The sequence below is a fragment of the Camellia sinensis genome, chromosome 14, assembly GCF_055761805.1.
Source record: "Camellia sinensis isolate YWXY chromosome 14, ASM5576180v1, whole genome shotgun sequence".
Lineage (NCBI taxonomy): Eukaryota > Viridiplantae > Streptophyta > Magnoliopsida > Ericales > Theaceae > Camellia > Camellia sinensis.
In genome coordinates, this window is record NC_138974.1 from 7,551,888 (window position 1) to 7,568,972 (window position 17,085).

At 41.0% G+C, this 17,085-nt stretch overlaps 1 protein-coding gene across 1 annotated transcript; it reads right to left on the reverse strand.

Annotated features, from left to right (window-relative positions):
• Positions 1 to 9,249: 9,249 nt before the first annotated feature.
• On the reverse strand, positions 9,250 to 10,912 carry LOC145806784 (uncharacterized). Its single transcript, XM_082904595.1, has 2 exons — positions 10,191 to 10,912; positions 9,250 to 10,078 (listed from the first exon to the last, which is right to left on the reverse strand). Exons 1-2 carry the CDS (start codon positions 10,910 to 10,912, stop codon positions 9,250 to 9,252), a joined length of 1,551 nt encoding a protein of 516 aa, XP_082760721.1.
• Positions 10,913 to 17,085: the final 6,173 nt, after the last annotated feature.

Consider the following 17,085-nt stretch of genomic DNA (forward strand, 5'->3'; position numbering starts at 1 on the left):
TTGGGATGAGGTTCTTTGAGGATCATTTTGAGCTACAAAATCTGGTTTTAGCTTAGAATTTGAACCCCTTTTGCTGCTTTCTTCTTGATCTTCAAGGGTAAGACACTAGTTCCCTCTTTTGGTCATTGTTTTGCTCCATGTTTTAGCTCCATTTGAAAGCATTTCTGGACTTTTTCATAAACTGAAAAGTGTCATATTTTGACCTCCTCTTGAAGATTGTATAAGGACACTTTTCTGTTTGAGGCCTCCAACACCCTTGCATGCTTTACCCCTCTTTGTAGGCTTATTTTGCATCATATCTTAGCCCTACTTGTGAGCACTTTCGAGATTTTCTATAAACTGTAAAGTGACTTATTTTGAGCCCCTATTCAACTTTGTTTAAGGGAACTTTACTGTTTGAAGTCATTTACTTCCTTGTTTGTTCATTCTCTCTTTTAGGGCTATTTTTGCATCCTATTTTAGCCTTACTTGTGAGCATTTTCAAGATTTTCTATAAACTGGAAAAAGTCTTTTTTTGACATCCTCTTAAAGTTTTGTTAAGGTCCCATTTCTGTTTGGGGTCATCTTTCCCCTATGCATGCTTCATCTCTTCATGATTAAGGCTATGCATGTGAGCACTTGCATTGGCCTTGATTTGGCCTTTTAGCCACTGAAATCCAGAAGATTTTCAGTGGCCTTGATGTGTCTTTGAGCTCCAAAATCATAGAGGGGTGACCCTCTCACCCCTCATTCTCTTTACTAGCATTGTTGGCCTTCCAAAGGGACCCTATTTTTCATGCATTGAAGTCATGTTTCAGGCCTCATTCTGACGGTTTTAAGGTCTGCCTTAGGTCTGTCCGGGGCCCTTTTGATCATATTTTATGCCTATAGTGCATGTGTAGAACAATTCCATTCAAGGCCTTTTGAGGGGGCCTTTCATCGTATGCTTCCTTGACTGATTTTAAGGCCAATTTTGTGTGTTTTAGGACTGTCATAACTCATTTCCAGAGTTGGTTTGATCATGCTAAGTGTCTATCTTATATGTGCTTAACAGCCCCTTGAATGGCCTTCCAAAGAAGCCCCTCATTTTTGCATGCATTGGCTGCATTTCAGTGATTATTTAGGCATATTTTGGTATGTTTTATTCACTGTTTTTGGCTGGTTTGATGAGTTCTCATTTGCTTCATATACATGCCATGTAAACCATGCTTGCTAGCCAATGTTGCATGCTATTTTAGTCCATCATGTTAGCATCTTTTGGCCATGCTCTAAATTAGAAATGTGCATGTTTTGGGACTGCCTTGGCTCTGTCTTATGACTTCATGATCAAATAATGCTTGTTTTGTATACTTGTGGTTCAATACATATGCCTAGTTTTGAGTTTCGAGGCTTATTCCATGCATCAGGTGCCATATTTCCATGTTTTGGGATCATTTAGCATCATGTTTTAGTGCTGGAAATTACATGTTCATAGGCCATCTTTCATCCCTTGCCATGCTTTGGTAGAGTGGCATTTTATGCCTTAGGTTCGGTCCTCGGTATGCGTGCACGTGTACACGCATTTCGATTGTCTCTTTTCCATCTAATGGCCACTGATGTGAGTGTGGCTGAGGTCCATTCATGTTGGTGTAAGTCCATCGTGCATTGTGTATGCCTTTTCAATTCATAGCATTGCATATACTAGGTTGTGTGTTAGTGCATTGTGTATGCCGTGTTACATCGAGCATTGTGTATGCCATCTCATAGCATTGCGTATGCTAGGTTGTATGTTAGTCGCATTGTGTATGCCATCTCATTTGCATTGTGTTTGGGATAGGAGTTAGCCCAAGCACGGGAAATGAGGGACGTTTTGTACTCCGAGTGACGGAACGTGTCTCAATTCCTTGTCGCCGACACTCCGGCTACCCATGATGAAGTTAAGGTCTTGTTGTGTTTTCATGTGCATTCATTTCATATTGAGTCCTGCAATTCGAATCCTCGGCCATCATGTATCGATATGCGTGATTGGTGGCACGAGGATCGCGGACTACACTCCCCGAAGAGTAGTCATGCATACATATGTGAAATACTTTGTCATGCCCCTTTGCTGCTCTCTGTTGCAGTAAATCAGAAATCATCAGCCTTCTAGAGCCTTGCACAGCATTCCAGGATTAATTGCAAACAGAGGCGAATCGGGGCATCGCAATGGATTTTCGCGCCAGGCAATTCAAGCATGCATCATTCCACCATTCGGAACAGAGCTGAGGCAGTCCATAGGCTTACATGCTAGTTTATTGCTTTCCTAGTTAATTTGTTAATTAATTAGGGTTTTGTAATATTTAATTATTCATTTCGGACTGTAATTATTTATTCGGACTGTATTATTCTTTCGGACCCTCCGAGCGAGGGCAATATTGTAATAAGTGTGCGTGAGTGTGATGTATGTCTTCTAACCCCACGTCTTTCTCCCTTTTATTTACCAGCTTATGATGGTTAGATTAGGACATGTTTCAATTAACATACAGCATGATAGCATGTTTGCTTCATTCATCTGTATTGCATGCACCGGGCTCGGAGCATCATACTAACTGCATTTGTATTTCAATTCCAAGTTGAATACGTGTTAGCTGTAGCATTTCATATGCCATCTTTAGAATAGCTGAGCTTATCTTAGTTGCATTTTGCATGTGTTGCATTAGTCATTTCTGTATAGTTAGGATCATGTATTGATTGCTAACTAGTTTCTGTTTTGGCTTGGAGTACTCGGTAAGTTTTATGCTTTAGCATCCTTGCATGTGTGTGAGTGACTACCATGATAGCATGCTTACCATGAGGCTAATTGCTTATGTGATATAACTGCCTGAGTGCCTGTGGGTGAAGGTTGGGTTATTTGGATTGGAACAATTCATCAATTGTGAGTTTTAAGCCCACTAGATAGTGGCAAATCATCTTGTTTTCTAAGCCCACCTGAGGGTGGCAAATCCACATTTTAGCCTACTTGCGGGTAGCACCATCAAACCGTTTTCAAATAAACAAACATGAAATGTCTTGTTCCAATTCAGGCGACCAGTCTATATTTGTATGCCGTACGTACCACATAGTAAATCTAGGCTAATAACCGGAATAGGAACGCATAGTGTTTTCAAAACTTGATATCATGGTTAGTAGAGGCCGATCTTTGATCGGGCAAGCGGGGGTGCTCAAGAAGTGACCTTCCCCAATCGTACCTAAGTTCCCGAGCCGAGGCAATTTTGGTGATGACGGGTACGTGGCCTTAGGCAACAAGTCAGGGTTTCCTAAATTTCCCAAAATAAAATATTTAGGTGGCGACTCTGTACTTGGCAAAGCAGTCCATGTTTGGCACTTCTTTCAGAAAATCTATTTTCAAAAACGATTTGCCGGATTTGGACTCTTTGATGATTTCATCGGTCTTGCATTGCACTCTGCGAGATTAGATACAGGACCGTGACATTTAGTCCTGAACTGTAGTGAGCCCAATGAACAAAATGGGGGGGATTTCCTCCCGGGACGTTCGGGGACGTCTACAGTTTCTGGCGACTCTGCTGGGGATATTGGAGAACTTGACTCGAACTCATGATACCTTGTTTTGACTACACTTATGTGTTTCTTTGCATTGCATGTGCATTGGTGCGCCTAGGACACCGTGTTTTCCATCTGCTATTCCTGAACGGTTTGCCGGAGGCTTGCTTTGTCAAAGCATGCCATAAGGCTGACCGGTTGCGGGCTCTGCCCGTATGGGAACACAAACCCCGGTTTTTACCGGGGCACCCTTTTGACCATTCGACCTAGTGCATATTCGGAATCCATAGTGACCATTCCAAACTAGGACAGGTTGCTTACCCGATGATAGATTTTTTGAAACCGCTGCGTGCGCAGTGAAACCCTAGCTCCTAACAAAATAGGACAGGGAAACCCTATCCCCAACATAGGGGTGTTTTGGCTCTCTTTGCTTGCTATGTGCTTTTAGAGTGCATCTCTACAGGGAATGCATGTAACAGTTTGCAAGTCTGGGTATCAGGCCTGCGGGCATCAGTATTTGGGAATCAGTTTTACCTGAGGGTATCAGTTTACAGGCAGAATTTTGGGCAGAATTCAGTAGAGATCGCAGTCGTTCAGCTATGTGTATACCTGTTCTGGTGAAATCAAGCTGAGATGCTGCCTGTTTTCTCTTTTGCTAGGTAGTCCTGGAATCATAGCTTCAGAAGGTTCCAATATCCCCCGGGTACATTGGACTAGTGCTGATAGACTTTGTCCAGTCAGAGACTCAGTTCAGAGTAGCCAGTGTTTTCCTTCGCTAAGGCAAGGCAGAGAAAGGCCAGTCAAGGCTCACCGGTTCATCTGATCCGTCAGTCACCAGTGTCATCCTCAACAAACTGTAATGGCACAGGGTTCGGAAGAATTTGTGGCCGTGATAGTAGCGTTAAATCAGGGAACTGCCATACAGGCCGAGACCAGTATTGAAATGCAGCGCCCATCTGGGGCATCTGCCTCACATCCAACTTTGGGACCCCAGCCGAACTTTGACCCACTTCCGCCTGCTGAAGATTTGCAGGGTCCAGATCCTCGAGAAGGGTTGGCTCAAGCCCGAGTTTTCAGACCCCTGGTGCAGCCTAATGAGAGGCTTTATCCCCTTGATGTTAATGAGCTCGATCTGACCGCAGTGAAAATTGCAAACCTTGAGAAGCAATTCAAAAAGGTACATGGCCTTAACTCCATTCTCGACATTGAGGATGGGTACACCGAGGTTGCCGTACGGGTCCCAGACAGATTCAAAATGCCACATATTGACCGTTTCGACGGGTCTGGAGATCCTATGGTACATATCCGACTTTTCTTGGATATCCTGAAGTCGATGGGTCTGACTAAGCCACGGAAACTCTCTTTGTATGGAAGAACCCTATCGGGTGTAGCAGCCACTTGGTATGCCAAATTGGAGGATACAGTGAAGCAAAACTGGGAAGAACTGGCTGAGGCCTTTGCCGATCAGTATTCCTACAACACCCAAGTTGAAATGACCATCCAAGAGCTTAAAGCAACTCGCCAGAACCCAACAAAGCCTTTTGTGGAATTCGTTGCGAGGTGGAGAGCAAAGGCCGCACAAATGACAGATCATCGCTCTTCTGAGAGGGATCAAGTGCAGATGATGGTGCGAAACCTCGAGCATGATATGTTATAAAAGTTGATAGTCACTCTGCTATTCACTTTCAAAAGTTTGCATGAACTGGGGGTTCAAATCGAGAATGCGTTCAACAGTGGGATCATTCCCAAAACAAGTGAAGCGACAAGGAGGGTGATTTCAGGGAGTGCCAATACTGGTAGTAACGTTATTCCCAAACCCGCAGAAATCAATACAGTCGCCACAGCCAACCCTTTTGCCAATCCAAGCCTACAAACCGCTGGCCCAGCCCGAGCTTAGGGCAGAACTTTCACCCCTCTCTATATGAGCCTGACTAGCGCACTAAAAGTCCTGATGGAAAGAGGGTATCTCAAACCCCTCGATCCTCAACCTCTGCCTGACCCACTCCTAGCCAGACATAACCCCTCCAAGTACTGTGTGTACCATCAACAGCGCGGTCATGGCATCGACCGTTGTTACCGCCTTCGTCACAAGGTCCAAAATCTCATCGACAACCGGACAATAGCTCCACCTTTAGACCCCAATGACCAAGTACCTCATCCACATCTCAATCTAATCCATACACTGGCCGTCCCTTACGACCCCAGCATATACATCACCCCAGTCCATCTACCCAAGCCTGAGGTGTTTATCCCAGAAAGCATGGACTTATGCATGATGGGTGCATCTGAACCCCAATCATCTCAAACTTGTGAGCCCACCACTTCTGAGTTGATGAGAATGATCGAAGATCTTCAGAGAACTGTGGCAGACTTAGCCTTTGGAATTTTGGCTCCATCATCGACCACATCACAGGCTCGAAGTTTCAATCCAAAAGGCTCCTTAATCTTGAAGCAAGCTGCAACTGAAAAGGGCCAACCTGAAGCCATCTCAGATCTGGGTGTTGGCGTGTCAACAACAACTGGGCTCTGCTCGGATATAGCGACCCGATCCTTTGATAAAGTGGAGGCCAGTGGTAAGAACAAGGTAGGGGTAGACATTGATCCCCATGAACACCTCATGTGGGCTGTTGAGGCTTTGAAAGCTGAAGGACTGAACAAACAGCAAGTGATTGCAGTTGTTGTAAAGGCTGTGGATGACACTTTCGCTACTCAAGTTGGGGGCAGTCTGAATCAAAGGGAAAACCGGGAGAAGGGCCATCATACCAGAGACGATCCTGTTAGCTCTAATCCTCCACTCGGAAGAGATCAGCAAGCCAGGCCAGCACCTGCCAATCACTTTTCTGGTGCGCCCAGCAAAAATCTACAAACCTTGAAGTACCAACCCCGAGGTCGGAGGGTCTTCCATGCCCTCTATATGCCTTTGTCCAAAGCTCTCCAAATCCTTGTTGGACATGGCCATCTCAAACCCCTTGAGCCTCGGCCTCTCCCGAACCCTCTTCCAGCTACGCATGATGCTACCCAGTACTGCGCGTACCATCAGCAAACTGGCCATACTACCGATAACTGCTTTCGTTTTCACCACGAAGTACAGGATCTGTTTGACAGCGGGAACATCCTCCCGCCGAGCTCAACAAAGTCTATCGGCACTGGATCGGTGAACTTGGGGGATAATGTGATGTGATCAGGGGATGAACCAGCTGCGGATGGCGCTCGATTAACTCCAGATATGGGAATGGCACGCACTGTTCTGAGCAATATGCAAACACCAGTTTTTGTGCTTTCTGACTTGGGTATTGAGTCAGTCTTGTTGTTTTGTATAGAGTCAGTCTTTTTGTTTTGGGTCTGTCTTGTTGTATCGAGTCAGTCTTGTTTTGTTGGAGTCAGGTGATTCCGGGGGTGTTACCCCAAGCATCACTATTTTTGTTTTGTGTCTGTCTTTTCGCTTTCTTTTGAGGTTGTTTCTGCCATGGAGCCAGTTACACCAACAGATGAAACAACTATGATTTTTCATGCTTTTGTGCTTGCTTCTGCCTTGTGCTAATTGTGACAGAAAGTTTGAATGAAACGGCAGTACTTTTCGCCTACTCTTCTGCACCCCAAAATCATTGCATTGACCTAAGTTTTTCAAAACTTTTTGAACACTGCGGTGAAAATGAAGAGGAAGGAATTCCTCGGGTTTTGCAAAAATTTGATCATTTGAGAGAAAGAGAGGCATGCTACGCCTTTAATGATCGAGATCATGCTTGTTAATGTGAGTACTGAGAAGGATCCTAGCTTGATCCAAATTGGTCCCACACTGTCTTTAGCGTGAGTGACTAGTCGCTTTCTTAAAAGATTTCAAAAAAATGTTTTGTGCGATCCTGCGAAGACCTGTGTGGAATCGCTCTTGAGATTGTGCAGCCTAGGATCGCTCTCAGCCTCGAAACTCGACCCCTCATTTCCAAACCTTGGACTTAAATTCAGAATGGTCAATGGTCAACCATCAAAGGAGGCCTGTGTGGCCATATTTGAAGCAGCCCTCAAACTAGGGGCAAGAAAAGTCAGATCAAGGAGATCAGATGTTGCCAAAAGAAGCTTGCAAAGCTAGATCAGAAGTATCCCTGGAACTAGGGGCAAAAATGCCAGATGTGCTCGAAGAGCCAAAGATGGATCATCCTGCAAATCAATGAAGACTGGCAAGAATGCCAAACCCCAGAAGAGAAGAAAGAAGAAAGTATTGCTGAAGAACAACTGAGTTCCTATCCACAACACTAGGGGCAAATCCAACCCCCATGGGATGGACCCCTGCATTGTCAGCGAACAGCAGTCACTCTCCTAGATTCAGACGGATTCGAGATCTCAGAACCATTTGACATGGACCAAGCTACATTTTTACCCTTGAGAGGCTCGCTGGGCCGAAAACCCGAAAGGGCGACCCAGGCAAAAGTTAGAGCGAAAAAAAAAAAGAAAAGAACAAAAGAGAAAAATGCAAAGAGAAAAATGAAGAAAATGCAAAAAATGAAAAAAAAAAGAAGAAAAAGATGAAAAAAGAAGAAAAGAAATGAATAGAATTGAAGAACATAGCTCATAAGGTTGAAAACCTGCAAAGGGCGGCCTTGACAAAAGTTAGAGTACAAAAGGAGAGGTTAAATACCCGAGTGTACCTTAAGCCCGAACTACGTAAGGCTTGATTCCCATCTTTGCCCCATACAAGTAATGCTGCCAAATTTTCAAAGCAAATACAACTGCGGCCAATTCTAGGTCATGTGTTGGGTAGTTCTTCTCATGTGGTCTTAATTGTCGGGAAGCATAAGCAATTACCCGTCCTTCCTACATTAATACACAACCCAGACCTTTATAAGATGCATCACTATAAATCACAAAGTTTTCCGTACCTGTGGGCAATGTTAACACTGGTGCAGTAGTCAATCTTGTTTTCAGTTCTTGGAAGGCAGATTCTCTTTCATCATGCCATTCAAATGGTTGTCCTTTGCGTGTCAGTTGGGTAAAAGGTTCAGCTATTTTTGAAAAATCCTTTACAAATCTTCTGTAACACCCAGCTAAGCCCATGAAATTGTGGACTTCTGTTACATTTGTTAGTGTAGGCCAATTTATAATTGCCTCTATCTTCTGTGGGTCCACCGAAATCCCATCTTTGTCGATGACATGCCCTAAAAAGACAACCTCATCTAACCAAAATTCACATTTCTTCAATTTAGCAAATAATTTATTGTCTCTAAATGTTTGCAAAACGGTTCTCAAATGCTGTTCATGTTTAAGTCTACCCTTTGAATATATTAGGATATCATCAATAAAAACCACAACAAATTCATCAAGGTAAGGCTTAAAAGTTCGATTCATAAGATCCATAAATGTTGCAGGGCATTAGTCACTCCAAACGGCATAACAAGAAATTCATAGTGACCATACCTCATTCTGAATGTGGTTTTCTCAACATCTTCTGCCTTTACCTTCAATTGGTGGTACCCAGATCTCAAATCAATTTTAGAAAATACTTGTGAGCCTTGCAACTAATCAAACAAGTCGTCAATACGGGATAAAGGGTATTTATTCTTTATCGTTACCTTGTTCAGTTCTCGGTAGTTAATACATAGGCGTAAAGTCCCATCTTTTCTTTTTCACAAATAATACCGGTGCGCCCCGCGGTGAAGTATGTGATCGGATAAACCCCTTGTCAAGTAGGTCTTGTAATTGTTCTTTTAGTTCTTTCATTTCAGCTATAAACATCCTGTACGGAGTCTTTGAGATAGGCTAGGTGTCTAGGACAACATCAATGGTAAACTCTATTTCTCTGTCAATCATTCCCCCTGGAAATTCATCAGGAAATATAGCCGGAAACTCTCTAATAACGGAGATACTATCCATTTCAACACTCACAAATTGTTCAGTCAAGACACTACATAAATAACCCTGGCACCCCTTCATAAGCAGTTTACATGTTTTCATTGCTGAAATTAGATAAGGTGGAGGTACTACCCCATTACCCACAAATTCAAATTCAACATGCCCTGGTGATTTAAACACAACCCGTTTTGTCATACAATTGATAGTGGCACAATATTTCGATAGCCAATCCATACCCAGAATTATATCAAAGTGCCGAATGTCCAAGGGTAACAAATCCGCATATAAAATATTATTGCCAAGCATATCACAAACACGATACACAGATGTACATAATACAAGATTTCTAGATGGAACAGATACACATAGTAAATATGGCAATGATTCTAGGGGTTTAGTCAATCTAGATGCAAATATAGTAGACACAAAGGAATGTGTTGAGCCGGAATCAATTAACACAAAAGCATTTTGATTGCATATAGAGATAGTACCTGAGACAACAGCTTCAGTATTCCGTGTGTCACCTGGGACAAGTGCAAAGACTCTCCCATGTCTCATTTGTGTCTCTGGCGGCAGCAGGCCTCGTAGTATTACCCAATTTTGGGATGGATCCGGTCGAACTACCAGTTGGTTTCCCACCTTTTTGCTATTCAGTTTAGGTGCAATCCCTTGCCATATGCCCAATTTCACCACACCTATAGCATGCCCCGGAAATACGGTAACAAACCCCGCGATGCTTCTTACCACATTGAGTACATGTTGGTGCTGTATTTCTGGTGGAGCCCGAAGTACTCGAGGACCCCATGTTTTGTTTCTTTGATGATTTCTTCCCTAAGAAAAAGCCTTACCTCTTAGCCTTCCAGTCAGCTAGTGGTTTACCTCGGTTGGCCATGTTAGCTTCTGACATCAAAGCTCGGTCTAACACATCAACAGAAGTGGGCAATTTCAGTACGTTCACCCTTTCCAAAATATCATTGCGAAGACCATTATCAAACTTTCTCGCTTTTTTATAGTGGGTGTCAACCATATGTGGAGCGAATCTCGCCAATTCGGTGAACTTGGCTTCATACTCGGCTACAGTCAGACTGCCTTGTATCAGTCCCTCAAATTCTGACACATTTCTATTGCGAACACACTGTGGAAAGTATTTCTCATAAAATAGTGCAAGAAACTGTGCCCAGTCAATGCCTTTGTTATCATCACTTATTAGCATCCACCACCTTCTTGCCTCATCTTCCAATGTAAAAGTGGCCAATTGTACTTTTTGTGTCTCCAGGCATGGTAATACCTCAAATAACTTTTCAATACCAAGGACCCAAGCTTCTGCCTTCAATGGGTCCACACCCCCATGGAACAGTGGTGGCTTAATTTTCTTAAATTCTTTAGTCAGGGCTATTGTTCGGTTGTCATTTTGCATATTCAGTATAGGTTGTACCGGAAGTGGGGGTTGCAGATGTTGCCACTGCTGTTGTTGCCTTAGTGTTTTTGCCATGTCTTGCATCATTCTCTCCATTCGGTCTAGCCGAGTAGTGGAGGACTCTTCTAGCTCATCGGCTCTTGTTCTCACCATTATCTAATAAGACTTGCATTATAATTCAAACAAAAGATATATTCAATATTCATGTACATTCATACAACTAGGCAACAATTATATTCCATATAGTTGCATACTTTCGAATCACTTAACAATTTCCCAATGCATTCAAGCATACATTTATCTTATGAATGCAACTTAGATCTTTTCTAGACACTCTATTGCTCATTTGGACAGGTGTGTAAGTTATTACTCGTGCTCTGATACCACTCTATCATGACCCAAACCCGTTCCTATGGATTAGAGTCATAACCAGCCAGTAATCACGAGATTACCTGCGACCTCAGTTAGAAAGCGAGTCATATTCAATAATAGGGGGCCGAATTGCGGAAGTAAAATTTACAAAGATTGTCCATTGAGCCGTGCATACATGGCTTAACCAAACATTCTCATAGTCATTAATAACTCACCATACGAACATTCATATTATATATATTTAATACATATATTCAGGATCATTCGATAGTCAGCATTAACAAAAGCAAGGTTGTACAGAATTGGTCATACGTGACCTCAAAAGATCAAAAGGCAAGTAAAACAAAAATAAGGCCTCATGCGTGAGGCGACTTTGGTTGACCTCTCAAAACTTGGCTTCTCGTTGCTCACTGGGGTTGAGGTTGGACATCCCGCTGCTCACCTACATAAATAAAAAGTGAGATAATGCCCAATGAATAATACCAAAGCAAAGGAGTTCATGAACAAAGTTCTTATAATCATAATTCACGATTACATTTGAGAATCAATAATAAGGCAAAACGACCTCTGTTCCTCTCTATCATTTCTCAAACACAAAACAACCTCGGGTCTATATAGTATACAAATCGACCTTAGGTCCATCATGGGCAAAACGACCTTAAGTCCAACTTACACACAAAGTGACCTTGGGTCCATTACACACTAAACGACCTTAAGTCCAATACTCACAGAACGAACTTAGGTCCAATGCTTACAGAACGACCTTAGGTCCAATACTCACAGAACAACCTTAGGTCCAATGCTTACAAAATAACCTTAGGTCCAATACTCACAAAACGACCTTAGGTCCAATGCTTACAGAACGACCTTAGGTCCAGTACTCACAGAACAACCTTAGGTCCAATGCTTACAGAACGACCTTAGGTCCAATGCTTACAAAACGACCTTAGGTCCAATTCATATACACATTTATTGTGTGCACGCATTTAAATCTATGATCATATCCATTCTTGTGTCCAGAACAACCTTACGTCCATATCTTTTCCTTATCCCGAAAGGCCTTCGGCCCATTTAATAATCATACAGAACAGCCTTAGGCCCAATTCACATCCTCATTGACTATACTGATCGGCCTTAGGCCCATTTCATACTCATACATTGATAGTTTTGTATATCTAATTCAGAATTGAGTGATTAGAACGCTCGTTCATAATATCACTTTAAGGGTTTAAGACCTTACCACATAGGCATCATTTAGAAAATAATGCGTATACAAAAATATTTTTGCAAAGATATTACTCACCGTGTTTTGATGCTTGATTCACCCTTGTACTTGACCCTACATAATTCACAACACATTGGGTCATAATGCCATTCAATCCGTTCTTTAGTTGCTTAACATTCTTAGGCTTCTTTCGTGTCCTTTAATTCATTTACAATGTTTAATGCACGCCTAAGAGTGCTTAGAAATGAAAGAGAACGGAAAACGAAATATAAAACAACTTTTCAAAATTTTTGAAACAAGGCTCTCCGCTCGAGCGCAGCTTTGGTCGTTCGAGCGGATTGCAAAGCTTTGTAAGAGTACTGGTTGCACGAATTTTACGCTCAAGCGAGACTTTTGATGCTCGAGCGGGGAGTCTTGCAAAACAGGGTTCACTCAAGCGTAAGGTTTACCACTCGAGCTACCGTGCAATTCACTGTAAAACTTCTGGGCGATTGAATTTCACGCTCGAGCAAAACTTTCCTCACTCAAGTGGACGGGTCGAATTCTAGGTTTTCCAGAATTTTGTTTGAAGCTCAAAACACAAATCCAAAGGTCCAATTTGAGTATAACTCACTCACTTATGCAAGAATACTCCCAAAAACATATATTTGAAGAGAACCTTCAACTATAGCTCAAAATTCTATAGGTTTAACAAATTTCAAACCATAAACTTTATATATACACAAATTGGCGTAAAACTCCGTCAGTTAAAGAATTAGCCAAACCCCGCTTGGTGGATCTTATAATTTTACCTTGCCGAGCTCAAAGACACTTCCCTAGAGCTGGAAAATAGATGGTAAGCCACTGGCGGTCGTAAGAATGACTCGAAAGAAGGCCCCCCGACCCGATAGTAGCGATCAAATATTTTGGAATATAAATTGTAATATGTAGCATACAATAGTTGTTTTCCTATGCGGTTCCAAAATATTTAATCATTGGAAATTTTTCTTACCCTTTCCTAATAGCGTATAGGTTAAGGGCATTCTCAGATGCCCCGAGAGGCATCCTTTTCGTATTTGTTGGGTTGGTAGAATTTTAAATTATATTTTTTGTATATATTTTGTGTCACGACCCAAACCCACCCCTATGGATTTAGACCATAATCGGCCAGTAATCTCAGATTACTCGGCCTCAAAGATAGAATTAACAAAAATGTTTAATATTAAATGGGCCAAAAGCGAAATTAGACTAATAAATTTTGTCCAACGAGCTGTACATATATGGCATATCATAGACATCTCATTTAGTTAATAACTCACATCCATTCATATACAAAAGACACTATAAAGTCTAAACCATTCACAAGATCATTAACATACAAAACTTAAAACTTGTATACAAACGAGGTCAAACATGACCAATGAAAACAAACATAAGACAAAAACCTCATGCTTGAGGCATCCTGGGTTGACTCTAGAAAAACTCAGTGTTCCTTCACAGGTTCACTAAAGCTGGGGTTGGACATTCCGTTGCTCACCTACATACATATATATAACAAAGTGAGCTAATGCCCAGTGAATAACATCATAGTAAAGTGATTATATGAATGAGTCCTATATACAAAAGTAAAATCATAAAGTAACCTCATTACATAGCAGAACGACCTTGAGTAATACATAACAGAACGACCTTGGGTCCATAGCAGTACAATCTCGAGTCCATCACATGACAGAACGACCTTGGGTCCAATACAACTGTATAAAACGGCCTCCAGCCAACACATAGCAGAACAACCTCAAGTCCATCACATGAGACATACAGAATGACCTCGGGTCCAACAGATACATTGCAAATAACATACCGGGCAGACAGATAGAAGGCTCATTCATACTTTCAAATTCATAAGTACAGAAAAGCTTACCACATTGATACAGTCAGAAAATAGAATAAGAGAAAATATCTTTACTAAGATATTACTCACCTTGAGTAGGTTGATGTTCTTCCACAATGTTAAAACCTACATATTATACATGAACACATACATTGGAATACATAGTTCGAATTGAATAATTTATCTTCTCTTTCTAATTCAATCATTCATGTTGGTTTCTCACTTATTAGTTCCTTAATAAGTCACAATTCATCCTTAGAAATGCTCCGGAGAAGATGAGAACAAAGATACGAACACAGAATGGCATGTCAAAATGTGCTAAAAATGGCTTGACCGCTCAAGCCACCTTTTGGTCGCTCGAGCAAATTGCATGAACTACAAAAATACTAGGAAGGTCTTATGTTGGCTCGAGCTATCACTCTTTCGCTCGAACGATCTCATAGAATACAAAGGGTTCGCTCAAGCCACCAAGTGGTCACTCGAACAGTCTGTAGATTTTTTGGGTTTTCCATAACAGAATTTGAGCTCCAAAAATGAAAATCAAAACTTTGGGTCATGCATGGCTCGTTCAAAAACACAAAGCTGCTTTGGAAAACATGTATACATGACCCCTCAAAAACCATTTGTTCAAAATCACCTTTAATCTACCAAAATTGAACTAAAAAACTCATGCATGAAAGTTTTTCCAAGCTTTTTTCTCAACACTTATGGATTTAGCAAATTTGAGCTCAAAGGTTCCATGCATGTACAAAGCCCTTTTCCAAAACATGAATTTAAAAGTTAACACATGATGAATGAAACATGCATATACAAATTAACCCACAATTTCAACATGGATGCTAGAATTCAAACTCCGCATGACAAAACTCAACATATTAATACATGTATGTAAAGCTTCTTTATCTTTGACCTTCTTTAACAAAATATATGCAAAAGATGACGTATAATCCATGAACACAACTCTAAAATATATCATCTTCAAGAATTGAGAGAAAAATGCTTGCCTAGAGGCTTTAAACACACCAATTCTAGCACAATTTGACCCATTCAAGCTAACTCTTCAAGTTTCCTTCAATCTCTACACTTTCTCTCTCTAGAATGTGAGTTCTCTTTCTCTCTAAAGCTCTCCCTCAAATTTGTGCACTCAAGAATGAAGAGAAAAATGAGCTCAAATGAGCTTAAGGCTCATATAAATAGCTAGAGTGGCTTATTACATTAATTAGAACATTAAGCTAATTAAACACAACTTAATTAATTAATCTGAATCAATTTTTAATCAAACTTATCATATGGTTCTTAAAATCTCAATTAGTCTATTCATGTAGCCAATTTTGTTTTCTGAAATCATTTAAGCCACCGATTTCGAATTCTAAACAGTAATCATAACAGATAGTTTTCAAATTAAACAAATATACTCAAATTAATTACATAGCTCACATCACAATTAATAATATACACATAATTAAATAAATATAATCATGATATACATGTTGGGGTCATCACATTTTATATGGTTTAAATTAATATTTATATGGTTTGAAGGTTATATTTTATTATTTTTATTACATGGTTTGAGTTAATATTTGTATGATTTGAATATTACTTTTTATTTTTATGGTTTGAGTTAAGATTTTTAATTTTATTTGTACTAGTCTCAACGGTTTCTCTTAGCAACTAAAATAATACTTTTGTTACAAAAAGTAAAAATCATATAGAAACTAAGAGGGGATTTTTTTTTATAATTATTTACCATGCTAGATTTTTTTTTTCAAAAAATAAAAAAAGAAAAATAAAATAAAATAAAAAATGTCAGTACGAATTGGACTTGCACTCTTGCACAAATTGAACTTGCACCCATACATAGGTTGTATTGGCACCCATGCACAGTTTGAACTTCCACCTGTAAGAGGGGTTAACTTGAGCCCACTAAATTAATTGGGCCCAATCGAAAAGCCCAAAAATTTGGTGAGCTTGGAGAAATTATTGCCAAACGGGTCCAAGTGAATTCTATTGAACGGGTACACAAGAAGGCCAACAAATTAGGCCGAAGAAGACCCATCAAGCATATATCTCTAAAGAGAGTCCAACAAGCCCATCCTAGGAGGATCAGATCATATAGGCGTCCAAGGAGGTTAAACTTTGTTTTCAGAAGAGATGAAACCCCCAGAGGAGATCCATTCTTTGAGGTATTGGCTTAATCTTGAAAGGGTTCGAAACCATGAACCTAGAGACCTATTTGAGCTCGAACTCAAAAGGGTTCGGATCCATGAACCTAGAGATCCGAAGAGCTTGGCTTCAAACGGATACGAACGCAATCTAGAAGCCGCTCCATTAATCAACCCTAGAACACTTGCAGGCTCAAAGTTTTCCGAGATCTACGCAACATAGCCATGGGTGTAACGGAGTCCAAACAAAGGACCCAATCTCGAGGATAGTGAGTGGAGATAAATTCACTCTTCAGTTAAACTGGTCTATACCCTGGTCGATGTGGCATGATCAAGGGGGTCCTTAAGACTCAGAAATATTTGCGATAGGGCATTCTCTTGAACTACCCCTTACCCTTCTGCGACAGGACGTCCTCTGGAACTACCCTTAACCCCTTGGGATGATTAGGGATCATTGGTTTGGTATGGCTAAGAAGAAATATTCGCCGAGAGATTGATCTCCTCTTCGGGGTTTTACTCATTCTCAGAGAGGTCATCTCATCGGACAAGGTAATTAGAGGAAATATTCCACATGTGCCTTGCACATGGGCTCCATCATATATCATGAGGTGCCTATAAATAGCACCCACTCATAGCTTTACAAGGGATAAATTTTGGAGAGACAGTTTTGGGTAGAGAACTAATTTCTCTTCTC

Bases quoted from the DNA above. Each gene is read 5' to 3' on its own strand.
- LOC145806784 (XM_082904595.1), bottom strand. From the start codon at position 10,912: ATGGTGAGAACAAGAGCCGATGAGCTAGAAGAGTCCTCCACTACTCGG. The intron at 10,079-10,190 runs GTAAGGCTTTTT...TGTGGTAAGAAG, and splicing joins GCTGACTGGAAGGCTAAGAG to CATCGCGGGGTTTGTTACCG.